This window comes from Pipistrellus hanaki (genome assembly GCF_964339955.1).
Source record: "Pipistrellus hanaki genome assembly, chromosome: 1".
NCBI lineage: Eukaryota > Metazoa > Chordata > Mammalia > Chiroptera > Vespertilionidae > Pipistrellus > Pipistrellus hanaki.
In genome coordinates, this window is record NC_140503.1 from 202,826,924 (window position 1) to 202,852,350 (window position 25,427).

Sequence of the window (25,427 nt, forward strand, 5' to 3'; positions counted from 1 at the left end):
AGACCGGCTGTTTGGGGTTTGGTCTCCTCCTTCTTTTTCTTTTCTTTTCTTTTTCTTTTTTTCTTTTTCTGCAGAATTGAGGGCATTTGACACAGTTGTGTGGAAAGGAGAATAAATTCGTGGGGCCGAGCCCTCCCGCGGAAGTGAGGATGCTGCGGGGCCGGGCTTTGCCCTGAACGCTTGGAGTGAGTTTGGCCGAGAGTGTTGGGGCTCCGTGTACCCGCTGCCGGCAGCTGGAGGTGCCATTCCTCCCACAGACATTTACTGGGAGCTTCCTGTGCACCAGCTACGAAGCCAGCCGCCGTGGACATCATGCCGGCGGTTCTTTCTGAGGAGAGAGACAGGTAACGAAATGACCAACATTGGTGAGGTTCCCTGTCTGCGAGCCTGGCACTGCTCCGTTAGATAATTACTGTTACATCAGAGAGAAAGTCAGTGTGCTATATTTGAATAACTCGCTTTTAAGAGCTGTTGATTTATTTTTTTCGGAAGGTAAATATGTTTTTATTGTTTAATTTTAGTTATGTATGAGGTCAGACAACACACTTATGGAGCCCTCCATGTCCTAGTCTGCATGTTATAGCGATCACCCCAAGTCTCTGCCCTTGGGGGGTTTACTGTTGTTTTTGTGGGGGAGAGACACAAAAAAACACATACGTATATGTAGCAATATTATGTAGAGATAAATGCTGAGGCAAAACATGTATCCTGGTCTGGAGACAGCTGGTGATGGATTTGAGAGAGGTGGTTGGAAGAGACCTCTCTAGGGAGAAGTGGACTGAAGTGATGGAGAGAAAATTCAGCCAGGAAGCTTTCAAGCAGAGGGGTCCCTGAAGAAGGAGCCTGCCTGGCATATTTAAGGAACCACAGAAAAGCCAGCAGGGCCAGCGGGAGTGAGGCAGGGCAGAAATTGTCAGAGAAAAAGTAGGCGCTTCCCTTTGCCAATCAGCCTCGGGTCAGAGGTCATCTTCCTAGCCTCAGTCTTACACCCACACTCTCAGACACTACCGTTTATCTTTCTTCACAATTTAAACATCATCTGCAACCACCTGTTTTCTTCTTCCTTGACTAAGTTGCCTTACACAAATACACCAACTGGAATGCAAGCGCCATGCAATCAGGGCCTGCCTATTTTCACATGTATTCCCAACACCTAGAACTCTGTCTGGCATAAAATAGACATAATAAGTATTTGTTGATTGAATGGACAAAAATAGAATTCCCAGAGGGAAATAGTCTACTTCAGCAGTTCTCAAACTTTTTGGGTCTCAGGATCCTTTTCTTTACATTCCAAAATGTTATTGGGGACTCCAAATGCTTTTGTTTATATGGATTATGTTGGCCAATAGTTACCTATTCAAATTGAGAATAGGTAAAATATTTACCAACTAAAATTGAGAATTAAAAATTTTATTCAGCCGAAACCGGTTTGGCTCAGTGGTAGAGTGTCGGTCTGCGGACTGAAAGGTCCCGGGTTCAATTCCGGTCAAGGGCATGTACCTTGGTTGCGGGCACATCTCCGGTGGGGGGTGTGCAAGAGGCAGCTGGTCGATGTTTCTCTCTCATTGACGTTTCTAGCTCTCTATCTCTCTCCTTTCCTCTCTGTAAAAAATCAATAAAATATATTTTAAAAAATTTATTCAAAAATATCACATATCAACAAATATTTTTAAAATATATTTTTATTGATTTCAGAGAGAGAAATGTCAGTGATGAGAGAATCATTGATTGGCTGCCTCCTGCATGCCCCTTCTGAGTATCGGGCCCACAATCCGGGCATGTGTCCTTGATTAGGAATCCAAACCTTGATCTCCTGGTTCAGAGGTCAATACCCAACCACTGAGCCACACCAGCTGGGTAACATAAATATTATTTTAATTAAAAATATAAATATTTTCCAGAACAAAAAAATGAATTGGTGAGAAGAGTGGCAGCATTTTAATTTTTTGCAAATCCTTGAACATCTGGCTCAAAAGACTGTACCCATTGTTTACCTAACCATGAGTAAGTTGCCTCAGTGGTTAGTGGTACCTCTCTTGGATTCACCTCAGAAAAGAGCACATTTGGACTTTGTTGAAAACACATATCCTCGTGTAAAAAAATGGGAGGACACTACCTTGGAAAGATTACTGAGAAGAGATAATGTGTGTAGGGAGGTGAATACAGTGCTTGGCATAGATTTGAGTATTAGTGAGAAAAGACAAGTGACATGATGTAATTTGTTTAAAAATAATCTCTCCCCAGTTTAGAAGCAGAGGTAAGCAAATGGAGGCAGAACTAATCAGGCAGTAGTCTAAAAGTAAACTGGTAATCCACACACAGAGAGACTGGTGTGATTTGTACAGTATCAGGGCTTAGGCTAACATTTCCCCAGGATCGTGACAAAAGGGAGTAGCCAGCCCAAAGTTCAAGAATATGGCGGCCAGGAGAGAAAGGACCCAAGAAAGTGGCCAGCCCAATACTAACTGACATTCCAAGTGATTTCTTTAAGCCCTAGATTGTGCTTTTTTAAAAAATATTTTTTTTATTGATTTCAGAGAAGGAGAAGGAGAGAGAGAAACATCAGTGATGATGAAAGAGAATCATGGATCGGCTGCCTCCTGCATGCCCCCTATTGGGGTCAGATCACAACCCGGGCGTGTGACCTGACCAGGAATCAACTGTGATCTCCTGGTTCATGGGCCGACGCTCAACCACCGAGCCACGGCAGCCAGGCTAGATTGTGATTTTCCTAAGGACAGGGACTACATCTTGTCTACTTGCTATCCCAACCACCTTCTACAATGTTAAGCACAGGGTAAACGTTTGCTGGTTCAAATTCTTCAAAACAGCAACACTTCCTGTTTCTGTAACCGTGCATGGTAAGGGCATTTTTGGATTTACTCCACTGTAATCTTAAGACCTTTTAACTGCCAAGATTTTATCAAGTTCGTTTATCATACCATCGTGCTTTCTCAACCATTCAACCAATATTAACACTCATGTACTATAAGGAGATACAGTAAGAGACACGGTACCTGCCCTTACTGCACTTATAATGTGCACTGTCCCTTTATAGCAAGATACTGCACCATATTCAGTAATGGTTTCTTGTTTTGTTTTGTTTTTTAATATATTTTTTATTGATTTTTTTTTTTTTTTTTTTTTTTACAGGGAGGAAGGGAGAGAGATAGAGAGCTAGAAACGTCTATGAGAAACATTGACCAGCTGCCTCCTGCACACCCCCCACCGGGGATGTGCCCGCAACCAAGGTACATGCCCTTGACTGGAATCGAACCGGGGACCTTTCAGTCTGCAGACCGACGCTCTACCTCTGAGCCAAACCGGCTTCAGAGGTTTCTTGTTTTCAAGGCCATGTGCTGGGTTGCAGATTCTGGGCTTTGCAGATCCATCAATCTGGGTCTAACTTTTTTTTTTCTACTTTCTAGTTCACAGTCATTAGCAAGTCACTGGATGTGGTTTCCTCATCTTTGCAGTGATGTCAGAGACTGTTAGTTGCCAGTATCTTGTCCTCTTTTCCCCTTCCTTCACCAGCTTATCTTCATCTCCCAAATGCCTGGCGTAACATCACTTACTCTGGGTGATGACCTAAGCATGTTATGTGAGAATTGAGTGAAAGCTCCTTAAAATGGGTTCATCCCTGCTCCCCCACCCCTTTCCTCATCTCCATGCAGCCTTAGTCCCAGCGGCCATCCGGGACTGAGGGAGCCTGAGGCGGCGATGGCCACGCACATGTCCAGCCTGTGGGGCTGGCTGAGTTTTGGATTCCCTTTTTGGATTTCACCTTTTCACAGTTGTTCTAAACCACTGCTGCTTTTGATTTGCTGCTCTCCACAGCCATGCCTAGTCCTCGATGAAACCAATTCGCCTGCCTCTAAATCGTGGCTCTCAGGATCAGCCGAGGGCTGTGAAATACCTGGCAGCTAGATGCATGGGCATCAACCAGATTAGATAAGCACATGAATCCAGGGCTCTGCCTCACCTTTTATATCCCACACTCTAGTAAACACAGGAGTCCCATTGTTCTTGTATTTCTAAAAAGCCTTTGATAGAAAGCCTTTCTTCGTATCCCTGCCTGGCCTTCTGAATCACCCAGAAGGAATCTAAATGATATTAGTTTCTTTTCACAAGCTGGTAGTTCACCTTTCAGGACATGGATACCTGGAGGAAGACCTTCACTGCCTGGTTTTGATTCTAATAGCATGACTATGCATGGCCATTTCCATTCCCTGTCTGCAAACCAGTTTAGACACATAACTTCACCTTAGATGTCGTTTTTAAAAGACTAAAAATAACTCCATAAACAGCTTTTCCTGACAAACTTCTCAAAGTCAAAAAAAAAAAAAAAAAAAAAAAAGCACACATCGTATTCATGGTAATTTGACTCACCCCCTGCCAAAATAAAACAGGAAAGCTGTCTTCAAAATCTGTACAAATGGGATGTCTTTGATTGGCTGCAGTCCCAAGTCGTAAGCACATAGTTTACCTATTGCCAGTCCTTTTTATGATCTAGTTCCTCATTTCAATATTTCAAATATATTCCACATTCATTCAAATCACTGAACTGAAAGAACACATTCCAGTGTAACAAGAGTGCCAGCTCTGGATTCAGACTACCTGGGTTTTAATCTCTGCTTCCCTACTTCCTAGCTTGTGACCTCATTGGCTTGTTACTAACATTCTCTGTGCCTGTTTTCCTGTTCTACAGGGATGATAGTATCTCATCACAAACTGATCACCATTGAGTGCTCTGAAGTGATGATTCACATTGAGATCATTTCTAAAATACCTTTATCACTGTGCCTCAACTTACTCAGTGTGAATAACAAAGCCAAAAATGGGTTTGTTATAGTCACCACTGGGTTTATAGTAGTGACACATAAGGAAATACCAGAGCCACACCGAGGAGCACAAAAAGCTGCATTTATTGTTTCCGACAACCTCATGGTACCTCATGTTCCTGGCATCACAAATCTGAAAAACAATTTTGCTCTTCAATTAAAAACATATACTCTGAAAAGTGATTAGCGACTTTTTAAAAAATTCAATCATCATATATAGGACATCTTAAAAATGTTTTCCAAGCAAGACACTAGCTTTACAGTTTTAAATCTCTGCATAAAAATGAGAAAAATCAAGGCATACAAATTTCACTTTGTCCTACATTTTTAAACATCATCCTGTTTTTCTTTTTAATAGATTTCATCCACTGCAGAGTATTTTGAAGCTCAACTGCCCATTCAGGACGGAATGAGGGAGTTTCGCAGTGTCTGCACTAAGCACTGTCTTGACAGAACCGAACCAGGAACTCTATCAGGGTCCTCGTGGGCCTCCCGGTCATGCCTTTCCGCAGGTACGAGATCTCATCTTTGTTGGTCATCACACCTGCGATGTCTAGATGCGCCCACTTCGAATGAGTCACAAATTCTTTCAGGAATGCTGCAGCTGTGCATGCTCCTCCGGATCTGAAAAGACAAATGGTTGTTACCCCATCTCAATGTGCACAGAATATTTTATCAAGATCCCCCATTCTTGCTAAGAAGAGTCTATGACCAGAGAGCAAACGTCAAGCTATGAGACCTATTAAGTTAACCCAGAAATCACTTCCAGATATTTATCTCAAACATAGCTTTAATTTTTTTAAATCCTCACTTGAGGATATGTTTATAGATTTTAGAGAGAGGAAGGGAGAGATGGGGAGAGCAATCGAGAGAGAGAAACATCAAAGTGATAAACACTGACTGGTGGCCTCTTGTACGTGCCCCAACCAAAGGCCAAACCTGAAACCTAGGCATTGCCCTGATCAGGAATCACACCTGCAACCTTTTGGTGCAAGGATGACAATTCCAATCAACTGAGACATATCAGCCAGGGCTTTTGATATAGCTTTAAGCAGTAAAGGGTAAATTCCAGATTCCCCTTTTCCCAAGATAAAGAGTTCCTATATTATCCAACTCTTTCCCTTACCATTTGTTAAAAATGACCTTTAGATTTGAAAATATGCAAAATTTTGAGATCCAATTGGGAAATTCCTTAAAATTAAAGACATTAGAAATTAGTGCTTATTAGCACTACTGCCAAAGAAAATTGGAGAGTTAAACCTTTGTGAACAGAACTAAAATTGAAAATGGTCATTCTGGCAACCAATGCTGGTTGGGAAAAATGCGCTTTTATAGCTCATTTTACATACCTGTATTTTCCAATGTTATTCATATCAGCAAGCTGGCAGTCTATAATCTGTCTTGTATAATGTTCATAGAGAGGCATCCTCCAGACACGGTCGCCTGTTTCAACACTGGCCTAAAGAGGGAACAAGAGTAGGAAGAGTGGATGAAGTAAGGGTTTGGGTAAACATGGCTCTCAATGTGGGATGTTCAATGCAGGAAGAAAAGAGCTGTTATTACTCTATAACAGTGGTCGGCAAACTCATTAGTCAACAGAGCCCAATATCAACAGTACAACGATGGAAATTTCTTTTGAGAGCCAAATTTTTTAAACTTAAACTTCTTCTAACGCTACTTCTTCAAAATAGACTTGTCCAGACCATGGTATTTTGTGGAAGAGCCACACTCAAGGGGCCAAAGAGCTGCATGTGGCTCGCGAGTCGCAGTTTGCCAACCACCGCTCTAGAACATCAAGCTACATAGCAGTTTCCAGAATCATTTTATTATTAATTAAAACATTTACTTAAGAATTATAAGAAACAAGTATGTTATAAAACCCATAAATTTGTAGGGCATTTGCTAATATCAAACTAATATTAAGGGTCTCAGTTATTTAATGTTGCACATACCACTGTGATACTTTTCAAAGCTGCCTATATATTTTTAAAAACCTGACAGTGTTGTGGGTGCTAAGAAAGAGACACTGGGTGCATGGAGGCCAGAGGGGAGGCTGATGGCCCAGCCTGGAAGGAGACAACTGAGCCTGTATCATGGGTGGGGGGGGAGAATTCAGAGATTGGGAGAAGACAGATGAAAAGGAAGAAGTTTAGGACCTCAAACCAACATCAAGAATGTAGTCAGGGACATTGTGTATTTGTTCCCCACTGGCCCAGGTACTTGTTGAAAGAATGACGTGTCATATGGAGCTGTCTGGTAGCCAAGTGGATGCAGGGCTGGAGTTCAGGAGAGAGATGGGACTAACCAGCGAAGGGGCGAGCAGAGTAGATGCGCTTCCAGTATGGACCGTGAACAGTAAGAAGGGCAGGTGGCCCGTGACTGAACACCCCTAAAGGGGTAGACAAAGGAAAACACTGGCAAAGGAGGCTGAGAAAGAAGTCAGTGAAGAAAGGGACCAGAGATTATCACAGAAGCCAAGATGGGTGTCACCAAAAGGTCAGAGTCACATGCGGCGTCTAGACAGTCTGAGCGAGGCTAACAGAGAGGGGCTGGCAGGGGAAGCTGATGGCAGTGAGTGAGCCTGGGGCCGGGACGGGGTGGTGGCGACGAGACAGCTATTGGGAGAGGCTGGCAGTGAAGGCCACAGAGGGGGCACAGGACACCGCAGCCAGAGGCGACCTTATCACCCCTGCTCATGGACCAGAGAGCCCTGTTCATATGCTTGCCTACTTTACTCAGGACACTATTCATTAAGGCCACTCCTTCCTTTACAAAGCTGCCCTCAGTCTACCTCAGAGACTCTGTGGCCATGGCATTTGGGAGTCACTGTCACATCACTGTGAGGCTACGGAGGAGAGGATGAGGGTGGTACCATTCCCATTATTTTGAGACATTTATAAAAAGCCCAAAGCACAATGAATCACATTTACTGCATTTTTGATTCAAAGGCAAATCTACAGCATAAAAATTGCTCTAACACAGGGGTTGAAGAATTTGATCATTCCAAGGGTAGAGAAACCATCTCCACGATTTAGGTATCTGTATTATTCCTACCTCAAATAGTTTGTTCCACAGCCAGGATGAATTGGTAAAGACCCCAGTGGCGCTGGATCCCAAAGCGATGTCCATGGCACCTGCAAGACACACAGTGTGGGTCAGTGTTCCGTCTCTTTACACACGATGGGTCTCTCTGCTACTCCCACCAAAACTTTAGCTCTAACCCTATTAAATGTCTCCCTCATTTCCAAAAATAGATAACCTCAGGAAGTCCTTACACTATATATCTTTCCAGTTTCTCAAGCCACAATTCACCTTCAATTACTAGAGAAAAATGCGAAAAAGGAAGTAATATTAAATATCACCAATAACCCCATCTCAGGGATAACCAACACATTTTCTTATATTTCCTTTCAGATTTTTTCTAAACTTAAAGAAAACCATAATTAAGACCACACTGCATATGTCCAAATACATGTTCTATCTTTTATTCTTTAGACATCCATTCCTCTTTTATAAACAAATGTTTGAAAGTAGTTTTAATGATTTCAAAAGTCCACTGGGTAGAAATATCAAAATTTACTTATTATTGGATACTTAGGCATCACTAATTTTTCAGTATTTCAAATCATATCTCAGTAAGTATGTGCTATAAGTTTGATGCCCTTTTTTTTTAAAGTCTGTTATTATTTTGCCGTATTCATTTGTTTCATCTTTGTTTTCTTCTCCCAACAATGCTGTGTCCCATTGGCTGATTTCAGAAATAAAGTTTAGAGCCATCATTTCATTTTGTGAATGAGGTTACTGTCACTGACCACCCAGCACCACAGGGATTAAACCGTCTCCAGAGAAGCGAGCAGTCTTTCAGGGTCAGACACCCCTGTGCCTTCGGGATGTTGGATTGTACATTTGTTTGAAGAAATCACAAGTAAATTGCATTACTAATTAGTTCATGGAAAAAACTGCAAACAATTGACAGTTTAAAACAAATCACTATTTTGACGTGGTGACCGTACGCAAAAACCTGAGATTCTCAGGACACTTGGCAGCTTGGGTCTGTTTGGGTCATTTGTTCTGGGTTTGTTACTCTCTACCTCCCAATTCTCTCAAACCTGTTCACTTCCCTCCACCATGACTGCGACCATCATATACCTCTAGATTATGATAATAGTCTTTTAAAAAAAAAAAACCTGTAGAAAATTTTAGATATACACAAAGTAAAAAGAATACCAAATTGAACACACAGGTACCCATTAGCTAGCATCAACATCATCAATTCATAAGCAAACTTGTTTCATCTACACCCCTTACCCAACAGATTTTGAAGCCAATCGTAGAATCTGTAATATCCTTAACACACACACTTATACATCCACAAAAGTCAACTATACATGGCGTACCAGCCTCCAGTCCACTCTGACACTGCGGGGAGGTCCCTTTCATGGCACAAACATGACCTCACTGTCTACATGTTTAACACTCTTCCGTACTTCCTGCTGCATTGGCTCAGGACAGAACTCCACAACACGCCAAGGCCAGCCTGGGTCTGGCCCTACCAACACATCGGCCTCATGGGTCACCCACCGTACCCCCAGCCAAAATGTGCTCTTCTCCATCCCACTCACCGCTGCTTCCCCCGTGAGCCCCCACACGTGTGCCTTAGCTGCTGGGGTGCGCTTCCTTCCCTCCCTCTTCCACTCGGTCAGATGCCAGTGCTTCTCAGACACGGTGCCTGACCTCCCAGCCTCCAAATCCCCAGCTGGAGGCTCCCACGCTCCTTTTAACTCAGCTGCTTATGCTGGTCACCTGCCACTCCAGCTGTCAGTGAGAGGATCTGCTGGCTGCCGCTCAGCCGCCTCCCATCTGCTCTGACCCACCTCGAACCCAGCCACTAACAGCTAAATATGCCCCCGCTGTCTACCAGTTACTATGACAGGTGTTGGCTAATCCCTGCCTATGTGAGTGACTTGGGCACACACACTCATTAATGCTTTAGTTTTAAAGTCAGCGGTTTTTCCATATTTATACATTTGTCCTCAAAACATTCCTATTCACCCCAAAAGTTTTGCATTAGTGTTTAAATGTCTCAGAGGAAAATAAGCACTAACCTCAAACAAGAACATGATATGTTTTCTTAAAGGAATAGAAAATGATAACAATATTTAATACTAGAGGCCCGATGCACAAAATCTATGCAAGGGGCTTGGCCCTTGCAGCCCCGGATGGTTGTTCTGCTATTCGGTCTAATTAGCATATTAGCTTTTTTTATATAGGATGGTCCAACTGGGACCAGGACTCTAAAAGATGGTTTTAGATATACTTCAGAACAAGAAGCTATCATACCTCTTCTATAGATGAAGTAATTGTCCAAAGTTGCAATCAGATTCTCTCTCTCTCTAAAGACTATGTACTTCCTTCTGCCATGAACTCGGGGTTGGAAACTGTTTCCCATTCTCCCCTTTGCCCCCAGTTCAAACTTACAAGGAGCTCAGGGAGTTCTTGGGGCACTGGAGTGAATTATACAGCCGTCAGCCAAGGCAACGGCGGGGAGATCTGAGGGCTCACCCAGTAGGTTGCCCTTAGTTACCTGGGGCCAACTCTCAAACCTCCTCAAACCCTCAGGCTGGGGAAAAACGAGGGCTGTTATTCCTCATTTACAGAAAGAAGTATTACCACCCACCGCATCACGGCCCCCAAACACCCACCCCAGCACCTCCATCGTTCAGCTCTGAAGTGTTGGCTGAACTGAACAGGGAAACAAAGACTAGGAAGTTACATAATATAACGCCCGCTTTAAAAAGGACTCGGCAGCACACCCGTGCACACTGCCAGACGCACACAGATGGGGAAGAGCTCTGCTGAAGGCTCACGTGACCAGGGGAAGAATAAGAACAAAGGATGAAAAATGATCTGAATGTTAATCTTAAAGGAGGCACAGATGGGATGAATCCCCAGAAAGGGAACTGTTGGATGAAAGATTATGAACACAGGGTTTCTGTATTAAGGCCAGGCCCGCTGTCAGCCCCTCAGAAACTTACCCACTATGCGGGCGCTACATTAAAGGGGCCTGCCCAAAACTCCCTCCAGTCTGCACAACTCTGCAAACAGACGGGCGCCCAAGTATTGATCCTCAATTCCGCAAACAAATGTGCCCTCAGGTATTGATGCTCAAGGGGTCAAGTAACTTGCCCAGGGCTGACGGCCTAGTAAGGGGCACAGCTGGGAGTCACCCTGGGTTGTCCTTAAAGCCAACCTGCTTCACAATACGCAGCCCTGCTTTCCTTAAGTGAGGATCTTGTTACCCACTCCCCTCATAATGTCTTTATTTCCTTCCGTATACCCTCTAGTACAAAAGCTCAGAGAGCTCAGCGCCATCAGACATATCATGATTAATTAAAAAAAAAAAAAAAAACTATTGCTTTTTGGATTTATCTTTTCAGACCTGTATCAAATGGTCATCATAACAAAACGACTCTTAGTATCGTTTTTAGATGTCACTCTGGAAGGGCTGATCTGACCCACTTGTTATTTCTTGTTTTAAAGCTATAGTCTGGCATGTTTAAAGCAGTTTACAACTGCCACACCATGGCGCGGGTGAAAGATCTCTAGACACAAACTTCAGTGAACCCTGCCCTGAGCACAGCGTGTGCTCTGCACCAGCACAGGAGACCTTCTTCACACAGGCGGGGAGAGCAGCGGTCTGACCTGTGAGGGTGGCGGCATTGATGATTAACTCTGGGTTAAAGGTGTGCGCGTAACAGAGCGCGTCGGCCAGGATGAGTCTCCCCTCAGCATCGGTGTTATCCACCTGCAAAGAGGAAGGTAAAAAAGAGGGTTAGCTAGCACAAGTACGAATATCAAAACCAGACACTCACATCAAAAGTGAGAGAATGCTGATGGGAAGCTTTTCACTGAGCATCAAACCATAGTTCTACTTCAGTTAGAATAAGGCATATGATTAATCTGAAGAGCAATTTATTCCTATAGAATAAAGAGGTGATATGAAAATTGGCCATCACACCCTCGCACAAGATGGCCACCCCCATGTGGTCACAAGATGGTCACCACAAGATGGCTGACAGGGGAGGGCAGTTGGGGGCAACTGGGCTGACAGGGGAGCATTTAAGCATCAATCAGGCTGTCAGGAGAGGAAGTTTGGGGAAATTGGGCCAGCAGGGGAGGGCAGTTGGAAGTGATCAAGCCTGCAGGGAAGGGCAGTTAGGTGTTGATCAGGCTGGCAGGGACGTGGTTAGGGGGCAATCAGGCAGGCAGGTGAGTAGTTGGGAGCCAGCAGTCCCGGATTGTGAGAGGGATCCCAGATTGGAGAGGGTGCAGACAGGGCTGAGAGGCACTTCTCTTCCCCCCACCCCCCCGCATGAATTTTGTGCATTGGGCCTCTAGTAAGTTAATAATCCCTGTCCCAAGCTGATGACTTTGGAAGCTGAAATCAATACAAAGTGTCTGGTCCATTATATCAACAAGTTTATAACAGAAGGGTTAAAGATTTCAGGATTTCTGAAAACAAATAAGCTGAAGAGTTTAAGAAAATTACAGTGAGGTGGCAGCCAGAACTTCCAAACCCGAGAACTCTGCTGTTTCAGCAAATTTACATACGCCAGGTTCCCCTCTTTCAAAAAGGCCCGATGGTTATGGGCAGTGGGTGTACACCATGTGCCCAGGAGTGCAGTGCCTGTGACTCCCCACTTCCCTCCCCACCCCCAACACACACCTACACGGAGAGAGTTGATCATGGCTCAGGTGCATTAAAAAGCAGCCACACTTTCACTGCTCTGCTGTGCTCTGTGGGGCTCGCTGCAAATTTGTGGTAACGTGTGTGTATAGTTGACAGGATGTAGAAGGAATAAGGCAGGAAAACATTCTTAGAATTCCCATAAAGAAATACTTTTCACTTTGCATGAAAAGCCTCTTGAAATGAATACACCTCCCCGCTACATGGAGTCTGCACTCTGTACCCGTTCATGCGTGTGTGGCTGTTGGGGGTTCCCTTAGGAACGCCAGAATGGGGAGGGCTGTGTCTTCCATGTACAAACCTGAATGGTCTTTCCATTCTTGGCTTTAACGACATCTCCAGGCTTGTTGGCCTTCCCACTGGGCATGTTTTCACAAAGAGGAGCCAAACCTATTGGGGGGAAAATAAATGAACCGTGGAATATGCCAGGTCTAAATATGCCACTCACAGGAGGGAGGCCCCTGGTGGGCATCGGAGGCATCCATGCCACTCTTAAATTCTGCCATTCATCTACAGCCGTTACTTGGATGTATTTGCAGGTAAATTACAGCTTTAGAAAAATCCATGAGAAGGAATCTGATCTATTCTAACTTGCAGGCTTCTAAGGAGGTCATATCTCCTTAACCAAGTGATCAAATGTAGCATCACCCATGACCCAAGGACAGACACATCAGCAACAGAACAACACATCACCTACCCTGACTCTACCATGAAACAACCAAATTAATCCAAATCCTGGGACGTCATGAGACAAGCCTGGACCCCCTTCAAAACCACCAATGTCATGAAAGAGGGAAAAAAGGGCAGGTTGGGGTTCTAGATTAAAGAAAAGTAGAAAAGTAGAAAGACATGGCAACCACAGGCAATGTGTGAGCCTTCTCTAGCTCCTAGTTTTCAAAAAATAAATAGAAATAAATAGATGTGGGTGTGTTATATACACACACACACACTGAACATTTTTTAGACAACTGGGAAATTTGAATTAGGTTACTGTATCAATCTTTGGAAATAATAATGATATTGTCATTACATAGACTGTCCTTGTTAAGAGAGACATGCTGAAGTATTCAGGGGTGACAAGTCAGGATGTCTGCTACTTACAGTTTAGCAAAAAAAAAAAAAAAAAAGGTGACTATGGCCCTAACCAGTTTGGCTCAGTGGATTCGGCCTGTGGACTCAAGGGTCCCAGGTTCGATTCCAGTCAAGGGCATGTGTCTTGGTTGCAGGCACATCCCCAGTAGGGAGTGTGCAGGAGGCAACTGATCGATGTTTCTCTCTCATCGATGTTTCTTACTCTTTATCCCTCTCCCTTCCTCTCTGTAAAAAAATCAATAAAATATATTAAAAATATATATATATGTGTGTGTGTGTATGATATATATATATATATATATATATATATATATATATATATATATATTTTTTTTTTTTTTTTTTTTTTTTTTTTAAAGGCGACTATGATATTAAAGGGGGTTGGGGGAAGTCAGACAGACCTGGATCCCCATTCTAATTTCCGTGCTACGGAGGTGATACACTGGGCAGACTCCCAGCGTTGTTCCGGCATCCTGTACTGCACAGAGTGCTGCGCGTAGAGGCCTTTCTCAGTCTCAAGCATTTCCTCTGTATCGTGGCGTTTAATCAGCCACAACCCTATGCTGCGATCACTAAAGGATCCATCCATTTCCTTCCACCCTGACGCCTGGGCACTTTCTGCTGGAGGAAAGCACACACTTGACCTGATGTGCCCCTGGCGGCTAACCACTTTTTGCAGAAGTAAAACAGATTGATTCTAATTACAGCCCATGACTGCAAAGTACAGTTAACTCAATCAGTTCAGGAAAGACTTATTCCCGCTAAACAGCTTCTGCTTGATGAAAAGCTATTTTAAAACCGTTTCCTGACCTGTCTGGCTAAGAGGAAACCATGGTATTGTGTCAGTTCTACCCCTGGACTGGTTTCCAGGACACCGGCCTCCACCGGCTCCACCCTGCCCACTCACCGATGAGGTTGACGGGCAGGCCGAGCTTGGCGGCGGACACGATGGCCGAGCAGATGGTGGCGGCGCCTCCCATGTCAGCCCTCATGAGGTCCATGTTTGCGGAGGGCTTGATGGAGATGCCGCCGCTATGGGGGAAGAGGACACCGTGCAGTGTTTGCACAAAGAAGGGAGAAACGTCGATCAGCTGCCTCCTCCTGGGGACGTGCCCGCAACCAAGGTTCATGTCCTTGACCGGAATCGAACCTAGGACCTTTCAGTCCGCAGACCGATGCTCTATCCACTGGGCCAAACCGGTTAGGGCAATAAGCACATTTCTTACCTGCAGAAGGTCCACAGTGCCTACCTCGTAGGGGTAAGTCAGGGCTAATATATGTAAAATGCCTCACAGGGTCTCTAATACACAGTAAACATTTTATAAATGGCAGCTTAACACATTCAAAGTGAACATATATGAAAAAAAAATAAATAATAAATAACCCTAGCTAGTTTGGCTCAGTAGATAAGAGTGTCAGCCTGTGGAGTGAGGGATCTCGGGTTTGATTCTGGCCAAGGGCACGTGCCTGGTTTGTGGGCTCACTCCCCAGTAGGGAGCATGCAGGAGGCAGCTGATCAATGATTCTGATGTTTCTGTCTCATTCTCCCTTCCCTCTGAAATCAATAAAGAAATACATACATAAAATATTTAAATAAAATAAACAAAAAAAGAGAGTGAACATATACGAGATGACCAAACACTGCTTTTGAAGTGAACCACACACCAAATAATAAAGCATTTGCTGCCGAAACCGGTTTGGCTCAATGGATAGAGCATCGGCTTGGGGACTGGAAGGTCCCGGGTTGATTCCGGTCAAAGGCATGTACCTTGGTTGCGGGCATATCACCAGTAGGGGATGTGTAAGAGGCAGCTGATCGATGACTCTCATCGATGATTCTAACTCTCTATCTCTCTCCCTTCCTCTCTGTACAAAATCAATAAAATATATTTTTAAAAAAATAATAAATAAATAAACTGATTTGTTAAAAAAAAAAAATTAAAAGTAATCCTGGGAGAAAATATTCTTTAAAAAAAATAAATTTAAAAAAATAAAAAAATAAAGCATTTGCCAACACACCGAGCACAGACACAGCACAGACCTACCTATCGAAGGTAATCCCCTTCCCCACAAACACCAGCGGTGGGTCGCCTGCGTTGGGGCTGCCTCTGTAGTGGATTTCCAGGAAGACCGGAGGCTCATCGGACCCTTTGGCCACACTCAGGAACGATCCCATTTCCTGTTCCTCAATCCAGGACTTGGGTCTACAGGGCAGAGAGGGAAAGAGGTAAATACACTTTGTGGTCTCTATTCCAAAATGACTCAGAAAAAGCTCATCCATGTGTAACAAAGTCTAACGTACAAGCTGTTAAAATATGCATACATCAGTGCTTTGATAACATGCCCCAGTTGCTCTCATTTTTGGGCAAATTACTTGTTTGAGTCTGTTTCATCATCTATAAAATTAGGTCAATTATACCTCCATCAAAAGATGAGCTACAGAATTACTAAGAGAATTCATCCCTGGTGCGTAATATAATATCTGATAATAATGCATATTCAATAATGGTTACTTGATTTTTCCCTCCTAATCTACTCACATAGTTTTAAAGTTTAAGTCTCTGAGACCATAAAGGGTACTTAAAGATAGGTAAAGGGGTCCATTGCTTTACTTTTTGGTATTTCTAAAAAAAGACAAAAACAATCAACTAAGAACAACTACAAAAAAAATAAATAAAAAAACCGAAAAACACAAGAGCAAAGCTATGCTTTACTGTTTCTGTTTATATAAATATATCCTCTCTCTGTGTGTTTTTACAATTGCTGGAATCCAGTCTTTTCCGTGTCATCACACTATTTCTCACGGTTTCAATCCCAGCTCCAGATGTCTAACTGCAGCAGAGAAACTAATTACTTACTACCTCACAGCACGGGACCTGCAGGGTGAGAACGGGAACAGTCCTGCGTGCCAATCAGACCCAGAGGCCGCATCACTGTTCTCCGGGGCTGGGCACAAAGGGCTCTGTGCTGCCTCCCATCCACCTAACTAGGCCGAGAGAAACCCTACACTCCTTCCGGCCGGCCAGGGCGCCACAGCCAAGGAACGCTCCTCTTCACTGCTTATCCACTTTTTGAAACTATTAAAGTAGGACTTGTTACGGAGAGATGGCCACTGAATTTCAGAGGGAAAAAGAACATAAGAATGGCCCAGCCAATGTGGCTCCGTGGTTGAGCATCGACCTATGAACCAGGAGGTCAAGGTTCAATTCTGGGTCAGGGCACACGCTCGGGTTGTGGGCTCAATCCCCAATAGGGGGCGTGCAGGAGGCATCCCATCAATGACTATCATCACTGATATTTCTATCTCTTCTTCTCCCTTCCTCTCTGAAATTAATACAGATATATTAGAGAAGAATATAAAAATGGGAGGTATGGCAATAAAAAAAAAAATCACTTCAAAAGCAGCAAGGCTGCATCACGTGGGGATTTTTAGTCACAGACTCAGCCATGGATGTTCTATGAAAGTGCTGCCTTCCCAGAAGCGCTGTGTATACACCCGCACCTGAGTGGGCCTGGTGCAGTGTCTAGTTTAATGGGTCAGATTACGCCCACCTGCCCCTGCCGGCTGCCCTTTGCTCCGCCACAAGCCTGTGGTTTCCCGGGGGGGGTCTCTGCACCCCTGCTCCTTCCTGGCTGTCAGAGACATCACCCTGAATTACCTGATGTGGACTTCTGTCTTACTGCTAGCACTTTTGAGATTCTTCTCGATGATTTCAGCAAATCTGGTGGGCGTCATCTCGTTGGCAGGACTCTCCATCAGCTGGCGTGCCAGGTTCTGCCCGGAGGCAAAGAGGACCCCCTTCTGCCAGGCCTCCAGGTCGCCGCTGGCGGGAGGAAGCACCGGGTCACGGTCAGACAACCTCTGGACACACTGACACGTCGCAGCTTGTAGAAGCAAGAGGAAGGCTACAGAGACGGTGGACCCGGGGACCAGACTCACAGTCCGGGGTCCGACCCACGGTGGCCGACAGTGCGGGGCGAAGAGCTAGAAAACACGGCCCCCACTGTGTGAGCTGGGAGAGCCAGGCAAGCACGTCACCCCAGAATCCACAGCGTAAAAAAGGGGTTGGCCCTGATCCACAGCACAAGTTGATGACAGAGGTTCCCACAGCAGAGCCATTCTGTCCCCGTCCTCTGCATCAGGCGGTACGCCGCCCTGAGAGCTAACTGTCGAGGGCGCACCGCTCAAAGCTGATGGGGAACTGAAGACCCATCTGTCTACCGTTTGCCTGGGAAGGGCTCTGAACGCCAGCCCACCAGAGGGGAGACTCAGCTGTAACAGAGGAAGGACGAGGCCCTGTTTCGGGCCCAGCTCTTCCCGCGCATAGTAGGAATGCACGTGAGCAGCATGGCTAGAACAGGAGCGCCTCGTTTGGGTGTGCTCGCCAGCTGTGCGTTTTGATGGTCATGAGCCCTATGAAAGCGGAATCACCATGCCAGGAAGCAAGTGAACACGGAGCACCGAGAGACCTCGGGCACTTAGCTGGGGTGCCAGCCAGGGAGTGGGGGAGCCAGGCTGACGGGTCGCAGACCCCTCACTCTTAACGGCGACAGCATCGCTGCCAACCACCAGGCTGTGCCAAGATCCCCACTCCACAGCGCCATCCCCGAAGGGCTCACAGGGTCTGTTCCTGACCACAGGGACCTTGTTCCCCAAAACCCACGACAGAGCTGGCAGGTGGTAGGTTCTCAGTAAATCTCCTAAAAGGTGAGTTTTTCCAGGAGACCCCGAGGGCCAGGCCTGCATCCCTGCAAGTGCGTAGCTCTGGTGTTTGGCACAGTGCCAGCAGGTGCTGGTGAAATGGGAACCCGCTGGGACTGGGCCTCTTGTGCCCTCCCTCTTTGGGGAGCCAGCCCGGCGTGGTTCCCTAGTAACCAGCAAGGACGGAGGGTCCGGGGAGTCATGGGGGGAGGCCAGGAGCAGAGCGTGGGGACGGGCACCAGACTCTTAAATGGCCACGGTGACGGCAGAGACTGCAGACAGTGGAGAGTGCAGCCAGCAGTGCCCGATGCCAAAGGGCAGGCAGCTCCTATGCAAGAGGTGCCGCTGTCAGAGCAGCGGGAACGCGATCCCGGTCTGTCCCCTCACCTTCCGTGCAGCTTCGCCGATACGGCCGCCTTCTTCTTCTGCTTCAGGTTGTCGTACTCGTAGAGGCCGAGCACTGCCCCCTCCGCGGCCGCCTGGGCATCGCCGCAGGGGTCCACCTCCACGGAGGAGATCTCCAGGTCCTGGAACTGCCTGCAGCCCGCTGCGTAAGGACAGAGGAAGCGGAAAATCGGAGTCAGCCAGAGACAACGGGAGCAGCAGAGGCACGGTGCGGTGTGCCGAGGAAACGGCAGGGCTCGCCGAAACCGGTGTGGCTCAGTGGATAGAGCGTCGGCCTAGGGACTGAAAGGTCCCAGGTTTGATTCCAGTCAAGGGAATGTACCTTGGTTGCGGGCACATCCCCAGTAGGGGGTGTGCAGGAGGCAGCTGATTGATGTTTCTAACTCTCTATCCCTCTCCCTTCCTCTCTGAAAAATCAATAATATATATATATATATATATATATATATATATATATATATATATATATATATATATTTTTTTTTTTTTTTTTTTTTTAAAGAAAGAGAACAGCAGGACTGGGCTTCGAATCCCATCTCTGACACTTGACCTCTGTGAGCCTCCGTTGCCTCTGAGATAAACTGAGGGTGTGCACACGCCTTAGGGAGGACAGGCTGACGGATAAAATGACTGGCCTGGCTCCTACAGAGCCACTCTGATTACTAACCGGTATTCCTTCTGAAACACCAGGATTTCCCGATGGAGCGAAGTGTCCTAACCACCAGGAACTTGCCAGATTAAAAATGACCAAGTGATGCGATGGGAATTCTATTGGAGGGACTGGGCGAAGTCTATTATTGACACCGCCCTTTATGAAGATCAGGTCAGCAAGCACTCCCAAGTCAAAGGTATTGACGTCGTCAGTCACCATGAACTTTGAAAGTGAACTGAACGAGCATATATGATACACAGGGGGCCAAAGACCGAGGGAGCCAACTCTCCCCGCCCCAGCAATGCTGCTCACAGCATCCTAACCAGCATCTGAGGCGGGGGCCTCGTAGTAAAATAGAACCTCTGAGGTCAATACTGTGGGAGCGAACAAATGGCCGTGAAACCTCCAAACACAAGCTAAAGAAACAGAAAAATAAAACTCCATAAGCTAACTACTGGTATCTGATGTAAGGCCGAGCATGCTGGGTAAGGGAAACTGCGTATGCAGACGAGTTATTTCTCTGTGAACGTGGTAGGGGTGGTGATGGTCAGGGGACCAAAAGAGGGGAGAAAAGAGTAATCTTAAAGAGTAGATCCTTAGAAATCCCCACCAGTGTTAAACCTCAAAAGGAAAATAACCTGCAATGGCCGATCTGATGTTTTCTTTGCCTTCGTGCCAGTTTTCCTGGTCATCCACGCCAGCCCCCTTTCTGCCGAGGCCAACCACCACAACACTGGAGAAGTCCTGCTCCGGAAACACACAAAATCAGCCACTTTGTATCTTTAAAGCATCCTATATAATAAAAGGCTAATGTGTAAATCAACTGAATGGCAGAACGACAGGTCTCTATGATGTGCACTGACCACCAGGGGGCAGACGTTCAACCAGGAGCCAGGCTCACAGCTGAGACCACAGTGGTAGTGGCGGGAGTCTCTCCACGGCATCACTAAGGATGTCCAACTGATGGCTCAGTGGGGAGCGGGCCTAAGCCATCAGTCAGACATCCCCTGAGGGTTCCCGAACTGTGAGAGGGTGCAGGCTGGACTGAGGGACCCCCCTCCTTTCCCCTGAGTGCATGAATTTCATGCACCGGCCCTCTAGTTCATTATATCTTTAAAGCATTCAGGGAATGGTCTCTGAGGTCAACTACCATAACCTTAGCGCATGGCAAAATTATCGTCAAATTTGGTTGCTGGGTTTTTTGAGTCCTGTACTTTGTTTAAATCTCATAACATGTGTGTTTGAAAAGTAGATGCTGAGGATAATCCTGCGAATAATTCTATGTAAGAGTGCCCCAACTCCCATAACCGAACAACAACAAAAAAACACCTACAGATTAAGCGATACAAGAGAGGAGATGCTTTCTGACAGCAAGTCACCTCTATACAATCTTAAACAGTACTTAAGGCTTAATACCAGGACAGAACAATGCACACAATCCGATACAACATTTTCTGCCCGGCCACGCAGTTATGGTCCTTGGCATGGACTAGGTGCTCACTAAGGGTTTGCCAAGCCTATCTTCATCTCATACCTCGTGCAGACCATAAAAGGTTCGGGTTTTGCCTGCTTTCAGTGGAGGTCCCGATCTGAAATAAGAAACAGTTGTTTAAAATATAAGTTTGCTCTGTTCCTGAGAAGTGATATATACAGTGCCCAGCATGCTTCCGAGAATTTTCATCTGCATACATATAGCAATATTAAAATACTCTGCTGCCAAAAAAAAAAAAAAATACTCTGCTGCTTCTGTGAATTTGCTGCACTACATTTTTTATCAAAATACAGAATTTTCTGAGGCCAGAATTCTCAGATGCAGCGCTTCTAATTCTAGCTCAAAAACTACTTAGCATCCAGGTTAGACTGAACACAAACTTACCTGAAAACAACACAGAAAGCAATGCCACGGATGGAAAATGTGTGGCTGCAGAGGAGAGTGGAGCACTGGAGCGGAACCCTAATTCTTTTTAATAAAGACGTCAACCTCAGGGGCTGGGCTGCCTGCGGCGAGTTTGGTGGGAGGTCACTGATGGGGGCTAATCTGCAAATGGGAGACCAGGCCATTTCCAAACCAACCAGGGGGCAATGCTGAGAGCTTTCGGTCAAGAAGGCTGTCCTGCACTCCAACAGGTCAGCTTTGGGATTAATGAACTAATCCTCTAAATTAAGTGGAGGTGTGAATTCTGTTATCCAATGATCAATTTCTATCATTAGTAAGACTACATGTATTAGATGCAAGAAATGATCTGTGACCTGAACAAGATGTAGTTGCAGAGGCTTATGCTGACACTTCTATTCCTGCAGCTCAGGACTAGGAGACCCCAGTGTTTCCCCATCTTCTCTATACCCTGGCTAACCCGAGAGAGGCCAAAATCTCAGGACCACCCGGCTCACTGAACGAGAGCCTGCACTCTTGCCGCACCCTTAGGTGACCTGCATGTTCTGGAACATTCGAGAAGCCCTAGAACTCCAGATAAGCCATGCAGGGTGCAGCCCCCTTAGGCTGCTCTGACCTAGTCCAGCAACCCTGGCCTCCCATAAGCAGAGGGGAATTAAAGGAAGTAAGAGAGGTTGTGGGGAGGCGAGCTGGTGCGTAGGATGAGGGTGAGAGGAAAGGAATCTGGGGCCGGAGGGTGGCCTGAGGAAATCTGGTACTTTCCAAACCCTTCAGGGTCAGTCTGACACCGATGTGGCTGAAGTGGCCTGAATTCCCAGAACTGGGGACCCACCCATACTGAGGCAGCTTTCACTTTCACTGAGCATGCCTCCAAGAATTTTCATCGAACAATAGAGCACAGCAGAAACCGAAACCGGTTTGGCTCAGTTGACAGAGCGTCCGCCTGCGGACTGAAGGGTCCCGGGTTCGATTCCGGTCAAGGGCATGTACCTTGGTTGTGGGCACATCCCCAGTGGGGAATGTGCAAGGGGCAGCTGACCAATGATTCTCTCTCATGGATGTTTCTAACTCTCTATCCCTCTCTCTTCCTCTCTGTAAAAAAATCAATAAAAATATATTAAAGAAAAAAAAAAAGAACAATAAAGCACAGAAGAAATATTCCGTTTTGTCTCAAGGCGTTTTAAAACCCGGAACCCGTAGGCAAATACTTACATGTTCAGGATTTCTCTCAGCTTCCCGGACACCAGCTTATCAAAATTCTCTCCTGCACTTGTAAACGGTGGCACATCGTTGTCTTTGTCTCTGCTGTAGATCCCTAAAACAAGTCCCTGAGAATAAGAAGGGGGAAAAAAGAAGAGGAAAATCTGAGTCCCCAAATTCTGGAAGGAGCAAATCATTCCACGCAAACCGTGTCCCCGTCGGAGAGAACAAAGCCAAAAATGCAAGTGCCTGAGCAAGACGGGAATTACCACGCATCCTGGGGCTCCGGGGTCCTTTCCCACGGTTCCCACAACATAAGGGCCTTCCTTCACATTAAACTACCGTATTTCCCGGCGTATAAGACGACCCCCTAACTTTACAGTTAAAACACAGGTTTAGGCCTGTGTTCGCTGTATAAGACTACCCCCCACTTCCGAGGCAACACCAGTTTTTTTAATAGACCGCCTCTCTGACTCTGGCCAATCCGAGCAGGCTTTTTACTAGAACACAGTGTAGCTTCGGGTACAGAACATGTACACTGTGTTCTAGTAAAAAGCCTGCTCGGATTGGCCAGAGTCAGAGAGGCCGTCTATTAAAAAAAGAACTGGTGTTGCCTCGGAAGTGGGGGGTAGTCTTATACAGCGAACACAGGCCTAAACCTGTGTTTTAACTGTAAAATTAGGGGGGTCATCTTATACGCCGGAAAATACGGTAAGAGCAAAAAAGGTATTTTTTTAAAAAAAACCCAATTTCCTCTGTAACCAGGCCAGAGGGGTTCAGAACACGCCGCTCCACAATATGCCGAACTTGTCAGATTACCTGTATAAACAAACCTGCCGAAATCACCCTTCTCTGCCAATGGTTTCCTCCCACCTGGTTCCTGGTCTCGGTGTCACAATTCACTGCCCTAGAGCCCAGGCCCCTTTGTCTATCACTGCCCCACAACTTTCCATTCTCTGTTTAAAAAGGTATGTCCAGCCGAACCGGTTTGGCTCAGTGGATAGAGTATCGGCCTGTGGCCTGAAAGGTCCCGGGTTCGATTCTGGTCAAGGGCATGTACCTTGGGTGCGGGCACATCCCCAGTAGGGTGTGTGCAAGAGGCAGCTCATCGATGCTTCTCTCTCATTGATGTTTCTAGCTTTCTATCCCTCTCTCTTCCTCTCTGTAAAAATCAATAAAATATATTAAAAAAAAAAAAAAAGTATGTCCATTTGGGGGCCTCAAGGCTTTGGAGTCTTTATTTTCCTTTTGAAGACTCCCATATCCACTAAAACACCAAACAGAACTTGTACGCTTTCCTCCTGTTAGTCTAATGGCTGTTTCATTCTTCGGTTCAGCCACAGGGCCCAAGAGAGCAAAAGGAGGATTTTCCTCCCCTACAACCTTCAAAGGCAAGTCTCAGATGTGCTGGGGTGCTGTCCCGGCAAAGCCAGTGGCTGCCCCCGCCAATGCGAATGAGAACTCTGGCCCAGCACACAGACTGGAAAAGAGGGAAGGATGCAGCCTGTCAAAGAGGGGCCCCAGGGAGGTGACATAAGGACGTCAGCACAGAAATCTCTATCTGCCTTTGCCCGACGAGGTATGGCTTTACACGTGTTTTCTGCCTGAAGGCAGCTCTGAGAGCCGGAAAGAATGCTCGGTCTTCTCACCTGACCGACAAGGAAACCAAAAACCTGGCCTGACATTCTAGCCTGGGTACAACGGAGCTCTGCGAGAGCCCGACCCCTTCCGCTCAGCCCTCCCTCCTCTCTACAAAATCACGCTCAGACCAGATGGTGTTCTTCCTATGAAAGAAAACGGGCTTCCTCGGTGCCGGTAACCTTTCCACGTTCCAGCTTTCCCCAGACGGCTGTTCCTGGGAAGGGGACCTGCAGCCGGGAGACAGGGATGTCACCTGGGGAGGAGGTGCGGGGTCCCGGGGCCAGCAGGGACAGGCGTCTGGCCGCCCATGCCATCTGACACAGCCTGAGCCCTGAGCTCAAGCCCTTTCTAGAACAGTCCTCGCCAGGGACAGTCGCTTATTTCGGGTCCTCAAGCATGCACCCTCCACCCATCCATTCCCCTTCCCAGCTCCTCCACAGCCCAGCAGTGATCTTCATAATTTTGGGGGGAGTTCAATGAGGTGAAGAGGGCTTTTCCTCCCGGAAACACCCTCCTTTTCATCTCGCGCAGAGATGGGTCTCTCTGCAAAGCCCTTTCCCCAGAGGCATTGTGTCCCGCAGAAAACCCCTCAGCGGAGCAGTGGCCCAGGGTTTCCCTGCCAGATTCAGCAGAGGAGGCCCGGTGGGGGCGGGGAGCCCTGCTGACCCACTCCAGGACCTTAGGTGACCTCTCACCTCAGCACACTGGGCTCCCTCCGGGCTAAGGGGGGACCACCACCGGCACCGTGCTTTCCGGGGCTCCTGCGGGGACCACCCCAAATAATGAAGTCAGGGCGAGACCCGGTGGGAGCCCAGGAAACCGCAGCTGAGGCCATTCTCTCCGGCCCGGAGTTCGGACCCCAGCACGCCTCCATGCCAGGCTGGAGATGTGTGGGGTGCCGGGCAGCCCCCGCCCCCGGCCGGCCGTGCCCAGGCCGAGTTCTGCAAGGGGAGGGACCTCTTCTTTTTGTGTCCATTTTGGCAACCTGGTGCAGAAGCCGGGGTCACCGCGACCTCGACCCACGCCGCAGCCCCCGCCGCCCGCGGGCAGGGCTCCCGGGGCGCCCCCGGCCCGCGCCGCCGCCGCCTCTCACCTTCGTCATGTCTGCGGTGCCCAGACCTCGACTCCACAAACGCTTCGCCCCCAGACGTCGGACGGCGACTCGCCCCGCGGCCGGAAGAGGCAGCAAGAACATCTTCTCGGCTCGGCCCCCAGCACCGCCCTTCAGCGAGCACGTGGCGAATGGAGGGCGG

General features: G+C 46.8%; 1 protein-coding gene and 1 long non-coding RNA gene across 2 annotated transcripts; one reads left to right on the top strand and one right to left on the bottom strand.

Annotated features, from left to right (window-relative positions):
- Positions 1-352: 352 nt before the first annotated feature.
- On the top strand, positions 353-5,134 carry LOC311629139. The gene is made up of 2 exons (XR_014796156.1): positions 353-3,085; positions 3,336-5,134. It is a non-coding gene; the product is annotated as an uncharacterized lncRNA (long non-coding RNA).
- On the bottom strand, positions 4,907-25,427 carry LAP3 (leucine aminopeptidase 3). Its single transcript, XM_084896908.1, has 13 exons — positions 25,268-25,427; positions 22,546-22,661; positions 20,974-21,028; positions 20,078-20,183; positions 18,770-18,929; positions 17,340-17,504; positions 15,726-15,884; positions 14,588-14,712; positions 12,890-12,978; positions 11,544-11,646; positions 7,896-7,975; positions 6,191-6,300; positions 4,907-5,465 (listed from the first exon to the last, which is right to left on the bottom strand). The coding sequence occupies exons 1-13, from the start codon at positions 25,367-25,369 to the stop codon at positions 5,276-5,278; spliced, it is 1,560 nt and encodes a 519-aa protein (XP_084753034.1). The 5' UTR covers positions 25,370-25,427; the 3' UTR covers positions 4,907-5,275.

What these genes read in the sequence shown, in the direction of transcription:
- LAP3 (XM_084896908.1), bottom strand. Translation starts at nt 25,369, where the DNA reads ATGTTCTTGCTGCCTCTTCCGGCCGCGGGGCGAGTCGCCGTCCGACGT. An exon ending in GCACCGCAGACATGACGAAG is followed by an intron (nt 22,662 to 25,267) that starts GTGAGAGGCGGC and finishes TCTTATTCTCAG; the next exon opens with GGACTTGTTTTAGGGATCTA. An exon ending in CAATGCCGCCACCCTCACAG is followed by an intron (nt 7,976 to 11,543) that starts GTCAGACCGCTG and finishes TGTGTCTTGCAG; the next exon opens with GTGCCATGGACATCGCTTTG.